This window comes from Sesamum indicum, unplaced genomic scaffold (genome assembly GCF_000512975.1).
Source record: "Sesamum indicum cultivar Zhongzhi No. 13 unplaced genomic scaffold, S_indicum_v1.0 scaffold00165, whole genome shotgun sequence".
Taxonomy (NCBI): Eukaryota; Viridiplantae; Streptophyta; class Magnoliopsida; order Lamiales; family Pedaliaceae; genus Sesamum; species Sesamum indicum.
The window spans coordinates 266236-273750 of record NW_011628069.1 but is presented as its reverse complement, the minus strand read 5'-3'; the positions used below and the strand labels follow the sequence as shown (position 1 = coordinate 273750).

The 7515-nt window shown below is 31.7% G+C and overlaps 1 protein-coding gene across 1 annotated transcript; it reads left to right on the top strand.

The window, feature by feature from the left end:
- The first annotated feature begins 4132 nt into the window (after window positions 1-4132).
- On the top strand, window positions 4133-7196 carry LOC105179540. The gene is made up of 3 exons (XM_011103192.2): window positions 4133-5060; window positions 5665-5854; window positions 6543-7196. Exons 1-3 carry the CDS (start codon window positions 4293-4295, stop codon window positions 7055-7057), a joined length of 1473 nt encoding a protein of 490 aa, XP_011101494.1. The 5' UTR covers window positions 4133-4292; the 3' UTR covers window positions 7058-7196.
- Window positions 7197-7515: the final 319 nt, after the last annotated feature.

The window sequence follows — 7515 nt, the reverse complement described above, 5'->3', positions numbered from 1 at the left end:
TATAGGATCAAAATTGTCAATTCAGTATTTAGAGGACTAATTTTGTCAATCTCTAAACTTATGGGACCAATTTTATAGTTTTGCCTTCTTATTAAATTCGAAATATGAGGGGATTATTTTTTAGTGGGCAAGCAGCATAGGATCCTCATAGAGAGAGAGAGAGAGAGGAGAGAGATTTGTGGATGTAGTAGTAGTAGTTAAAACCAAAGTTGTTTGTCTGTTTGAGGACAAATTCTGGCAGATGTACATTTATATTATTATTATTATTGTGTAATTAAAACAGTGTTTACAAGTTGACTGAGTCTCCAATCCAACTCATCTCCATCCAACTTTACCTACGCTTCGGATACTCTCTTCTTTACCATGCTAACGCTGTCCGAAAATCACTAATTACTATACTGTCCTAATCAATTTAATTAACTCCTAAACAAATTTTTTATTTTTTTACAAAATTTTGATTTATAAAGTATTTAATGTTGGTTGTAATTTCTTTTTTTATGTATAATTAAATTGTAAATTAATCATTCGTATAATTATAATTATAATTATAATACACTGGTCATATATGATTACCTTTAATTTGAGTGGAGTAATTATGAAAATCTCCTGCAATTAACATTAACGCCACCGAATGACACAGCCTGTCTGTTTAGCAGAATTAAATATTTCAAAGGAAATGACAGTCACATACACAAATATTAAAATGTACTAAAATAATAATAATACATAGAAAAAGGTCATGACATAATTAAAATCAGATAATGTTGTTCACTAAAATACACCAACTAACAATTCAATCCTATAAATGCGATTATACTTAATGGAAACATTTTCAGAAAAGCGATTTGGAAAGCCATCTATATATATATATATATATATATAGTTCTTAGGATTCCTTTTAACCACTGTATATCTAGTTGGTTTGGTTTGAGCTTCTTTTATTTTATTTTTTTTCACTTTTTTATTTGGGATTTAAAAATTAAATATATCCTTTTTCGTTTTTCTTTTGTTGGTAGTCGACTACGATGATCAAGATGACCAATCATAAATCATAGACGTGAATCGAGAAAGAATATGATAAGAATAATAATAATAATAATATATATATATATATATATGTAGATAGTAATATTTATATTAATTTAGGTTTTTGTTTCATAATTTAATTCTATTAGGATTTTTTTTGGTTATAATTAAGCTTATAAGAATTTATGGAATGAACTCATTATTCAATATTTTTTTATTATAGACTAGAATTTTTTTTAAAAAAAATGAATTTAGCATATCTAATTTAGTTTAGAATAATTGTCCTACATCACACAATCGAAACCTAGAAAGTGTTGAAAGTGACATGGGATGGTCTGAGTAGGATCCTGTTACATTTGTTACACAATACATATGAGTTAGGTAGATAAATGATTAATACATATTTAAAATAAAAAAAAATATTTATATTATTGTAGAAGGAATTTTTTTACGTATCAACTTTTGAATATTTAAATTTACTTCTTAAGGAAAAGAGATCAGAACAATGATTTCAATATATATTTTTTTTAATAATATCATAATTACAATATTTGTTTTTTTTTTCCTCTCGTCCACTACTCTACGTTTTCCTCTCACCTAACTTATCTATCTTTCTTTTTCTTATAAACTTTTATATTTTTAATAAACACAGAACTTCAATTCATATTTCTTCTCTCTCGCCTTACTTTATATTTCTTTCTTCTCATAATTTTTCTATGTTCATCTCATATCATAATTATTTTTTATATGCTCGTGAGAATCGTGTGCGATGAGGATATACAGTATTTAAGTCCAAATCCTAAAGATTTTGTACATGGGCAATAAACATTGATGAGAGTGGGGCATTAATAAAAAAGGAGTAATGTGTATGTGTGTGTGTTTTTGAATTAAAGTTAGTATAAAAAGTGAAGAGGACTGAACAGTAAAAAAGGTACAAAGGGCCGTATGATATGGAGCGGAGCGGCCTTTTCACGCATGCATGCATATCTTTCGCTGCGCTGGGACTGCTTGTACCTCACTCATGGCCAATTTGCGTGTACTTCTCAACAAACTCTCAGGACCACCGGGTCTATCACTATGCTCTTCATTCACTTCATTCACAATTATTATCCTATCATAATATACCTCAGCCCTTTTTCTTATTTTTTTTATATTATTCGTATTGTGTGTATATAATAAATAATATTTTATATTTTAAAATATATTATAAATAAATATATATATAAACCAATACATCATATTTTCAAACAAAAAAAAAGAAGAAAAAAAGAAAATCGACTTAGGAATATTATTGAGATAATATGTGTCATAACAACCATTTGTGAGAGTAAAAGGCCATTCCTTTTTATATAGTACAGATATATATTTTTCATCAAACTATATAAAAATAAGGGTAAAGTACAATCACCTGCCTTGAGATTTGGTATAATTACAAATATCTTCTTGTTGTTTGAATAATTACAAATACCCCCTTGATTTTAACGTCCGTCTAACAAGGAGCTCATTCCGTTAACTTTTCATCCAATTTTGATGATGAACTGTCGAAAATGCTCTTTAAGATTATAAATTATAAATTTTTTTATATATTTTATAATTTTTTAAAATATTTTTATGAACTAGTATTTCTTCTATATTATTTATATTATCTATCCCCAACTTTTTAATATATTTTTTCAAATATTTTTTTTTATTTTTTAAAAAAATTCAACAAGGGTAAAATAGTAATATTCACTTCACCGTTTAGGGACTACACATTTATTTTTAATTTGAGGGAGGTACTTATAATTTTTAAACAACAAATGGGCATTCGTAATTGTGTCAAATCTCAAAGGAGGTAATCGTAATTTACTCTAAAAATAAATAAAAATTTATATTTAAGAAAAAAATAAGAATGGTAGTAATTGCTTTCAAACATTTAATTTTTCTTCAAAATTGTTGCCAATCAAGATAGTTATTATAGGGGTTAAAATAAATAAATGCATTACCATATTTTCCTCAGAAAATAATGATTAAGGAGTTATGACTTAACTTTATCGTACGCCTATATGTAATTAGAGGAAAAAATTTAATTTAAATAGAGTTCGATCAGACATAAATTAATTAAATAATACGTGTAATATATTTATTGTATGATTGAATTACTATTAATTTATTTTTGGTTAAAAGTGAGGATGGGATGATTAAGAGTCTCTAACTGTTATGAAATATTCAATTTTAATTGTAATTAGTAGTTGAAAGGGTAAGTTTGTCACCATAACCCAATGAGATACAAACTATACCAAAAATACTTATTACAATTAAGTTATAAGTCTATTATTGTAAATGAAATTGTATATAAATTGTTCCAATCCTACAACTGACCTTGCGAGAAGATGTTGTCTGTCCTATTTGAACTATTACTTTAACATTGATCAATTATATTTTAAATAGAATAATACGATAATATATATATATATATAATTTATATATGTGACATATTAAATTGCGTGTGCATAATTTAAAAAAAATAAAAAAATAAGAAATGAAAAGTTATTAAAATGGACACGTGAAAATTGAAAGGAAGAAACTTGACAAGTCAAATTAATAAAAGACAAGAAATAGTAATTTTCAATTATAAAAGAGTATAGATTTTAGTTAAGGTAAAATATTTTTGTATCTTATAAGTATATGTTGTTAGTATTTTTTATATTGTAATTTATTCTATTTACAAATTTAATTATGAATATTTCATATTTGATCATTTTAGTCTCGTATTGACAATTTTGAAATCATTCACATTAGAGTAAATTTTATTTTTTATCATGTCGTTAGTATAAAATTATCAATGTACGGCTAAATTGGTTAAAAAAAACTAAATAAAAAATGTTTAAAACCAAATGTATAAATGGAGTAAGTCATGGAATCAAAAGTGGTGAACGATTTGCAGTTACGAAATCAAAAATATAATTTTGTCTATAATTAATTATAAGTTTAAAGACTAACTTAATCAATTTGTAATGTAATTATTAATTAATTGTGTATGATGAAATCTAATTAAATGTATTAATAATTAGATTAGAAGCACAGTTTGCCTCGATGTTGCGAACCCCGGATTTGAATCAGCAGCAAAATCTACCAACACATTCTGAGTCTTTGTCTTCGCCATTACTGTTTGCTCTTCCCCACTTTCAAATTTCCCCTTCTCCGTAACTTTCTCTTCCCTTTTTCTCCTACCTTTATAAACCCATCATTTCAATCGTCCGATACTGATTTTCTTTGCATTCGTGATGATGGCTCACAAACAGTTGTTGCATGAGCTCCTCAAGGAAGATCAGGAGCCTTTTCACTTGAAGAGCTATATCGCGGAAAGGCGCTCTCAGTTGAAGAAATCTTCTCCAACAACCGCTTTACAAGTCAAGAATCGCAAGCCCATTACCTCTACAAAGCCCAGAAATCTCCGCAGACATTCCTGTTTTTTGTCGTCCCCGGACGTCAGGAAATCGCCGTTTCTTGATTTTCCGTCGCCGGCGATTAGCCCCTGTAAGTCTCCTGCCGGTGCTGTTTTCCTCCACGTGCCGTCCGGGACTGCCGCACTCCTAGTTGAAGCGGCTATGAGAATCCAGAAGCAGCAGCAGTCGAAGGCCCGAGGTCAGATTAAGAACGTCGGGTTTGGGTTGTTTGGGTCCTTTCTGAAGAGACTGAGAGATCGGAGTAAGAACAGAAAGCGTGCTCTTGTGGATAACGGGATGAATGTTTTGAGCAATCATGAGCTAAAAGAGAGTGAGACGTCGCCGGGGAATACGAGGATTTCGTGTTCTTGCAGTAGTGGTAGTTTGAGCAGAGGGGATTTGGAGGAGGCCTCCACCAGCACTTTCAGGCGTCTTCATGAGGAATTTGATGAGATTAATGACGAGTTTGGGTTAGGCGAAGAGCGCTTTTGCTCGAGCCCTATCAGCCCGTTTAGATTTTCTCTTCACAGAAGCGCCTCGTCCTCCGGCCGCCGCACGCCGGATTTCTCTTCTCCGGCGCCTTCTCCCAGTCGCCACGTAAAGCAGGTTTGTGTTCTCTTGATAATTCGAGTTTCTTAATAATCTTTTTTAAATGAAAATCATATTTTGTTTATTTAATTTTGATTCATGCTAATTCAAGACCGCGAAGAATTCAAATATAGACAGCTGAACTTACGACACAGATGAATATGTATTACGTTTGTGACGCTTGTGCTGTCGGTATACAATCTCCTTGGTCTGATTCGGTGGCCGGAATGTCGACTTGAAATCTCCATTCCAACCTCGAATATTAGCCTCAAAATTATCAGTAATCCACCAAATTTACAGATCAATCCATTCCCTCTTTTGTTTTTTTCTTGTCAGCACCTGTCTGTTTGTTTAAATACTGTACTTGCGATCAGATCACGCCTCTGCCACCAAAATATTTCTCTAATTACATGTCTCACCTCATATAATTTTCCCAGAAAACGACAATCTTGATTACATTTTCCTCGTTGGATTCTAATACTACCTCCACATTCGAATTCCATGTTAGTGATCCTCTGTTTTCACCTCTGGGAGAGATTGTCAGCAGTCAGTTTTTGTCATTCGTGTGAATGGTCACAACTTTTATAATATTATTCTGACATGAATATCTTAACCTTAATAGGAGAATGGAAATTACGAAACCAGAAATTCGGACAATGTACAAGGAGTAGAAGAGGAGAAGGAACAATGTAGTCCAGTATCCGTATTAGACCCTTTCTTTGAAGATGATGACCATGTAAGTGGAGAAGCAGAAGCAGAAGACTACGATGACGATGATTATGATCTCGAGTCCAGTTACGCAAATGTACAAAGTACGTAACAAACTTTTACAAATTTTGTTCAATTATATTAATTTTTATTAAGCATGTTGCATCAGATGCTATATGATCAATCATGCTGTGTAGATCGTTTGTTGCTCGGTCGTTTTCATCTATATGTTGGAGAGGTTCTATCAAAGTCAATTGGTCTGATTTGATATGTTTAATTGTTTCTAAGATCTAATGCATGTGGCTGTACCTTTCCTAGTACTGTTACTACAACTTATGACCTCAGGTCCGATCAAATGTGACCTCATTTTGTCTTCACAAAGCTGAGAAGATTAGATGTTAATAACTTGAAAATGGCCCACAATGAGGTGCTGGAAACTTTTCTTGATTGTTGCCATTATTGAAGTTGGAAAATGATCTGGATTCTACCGTTGGTATTATGTTGGTGGGGATCTTAATTAATATCCCTTTGGCCATTCGTCGTTACCGGATATCATCTCATGACACGCTTGTATTTCGTGGGACCTCAAATCATTCTCAGAACCCCTTTTCCTTAGTGATTTGTCTGGTGGTCTGAAATACTAATTGCAGTACGATAGTGAAGTGTGTTACTTTTCATTATGGATTCATTGTTTCTTTTCAATTACTAAGTCCTTCAAATTGGACATCCTCAGCCACGAATTTGCAACAGTTTCGATTGTGATCGTGCTTTTTTCTTGTACTAAACATGCAGGAGCAAAAGAGCAACTCTTATACAGGCTTCGAAGATTTGAACAACTGGCAGAATTGGATCCAATTGAACTCGAGAGGAAATTGCTGGAAGATTCAGACAATGAATACCTCCAAGGAGAGAGCGTAGAGTCCGATGAGGACAAGCCTTTGTCACCCTACAGAAAACAAGATTTAGACACATACGTAAACGAAGCATTTAGCCCGTCTAGCCTTCAACATAATTCTAGAGAAAGCAAAATAATTTGCTTGTGCACTAAAGAAGAGATATTGAGAAGAATCTGCAACAGGTTGCATCCATCGAAAGAAGTTGAAATTGATTCGATTGGCACTATGGTGGAGTTGGATTTCAAGAGAGAAATGGATGCATGGAAAAATTTTCGGGAGCAGGCAGAAGAGAAAGTAGCAGAAGTCGAGGTAGGGATCTTTGAGTTACTGGTGAAAGAACTGTCGGAAGAGTTGTTTTACATGGATGAACAACGGCAGGAACTCGAGTATGTAGACATAGAATGCTCGTGATTCTTGTACAATTGTTTGGTTTATTTGGTCCAATTTGAGGATGGATTCGATTCAAATATTTGAGGGTAAATTAGTTTTGAATCTCGTATTACATTTCACTAAGTGTTTTAAAAAAATAATTTATATACGTTTTCAGGTATATGTGAAAAAATGGATTAACGACCATTGCAAAATCATAATTAATTTATATTAACCACGGTATTTTTCTTTGCGTCATGGTAATTTACCATGATACAAAATTATATTTTTACAAGTGAATTGAACAAAAAGATACTAATTTTTAAATAATTAGACAATTATATATATAATCTACTGTAATTTTGAATAGTAAAATTGATCAAACATCCCGTACATCATTTTAGTGAACATAATTGACTAATGATAAATTAATCAACACAATTTTCCTTGTAGGTTCGGAACAAAAGTGAACGTGCCCTAAATTTTTACTTGCCCTAGTC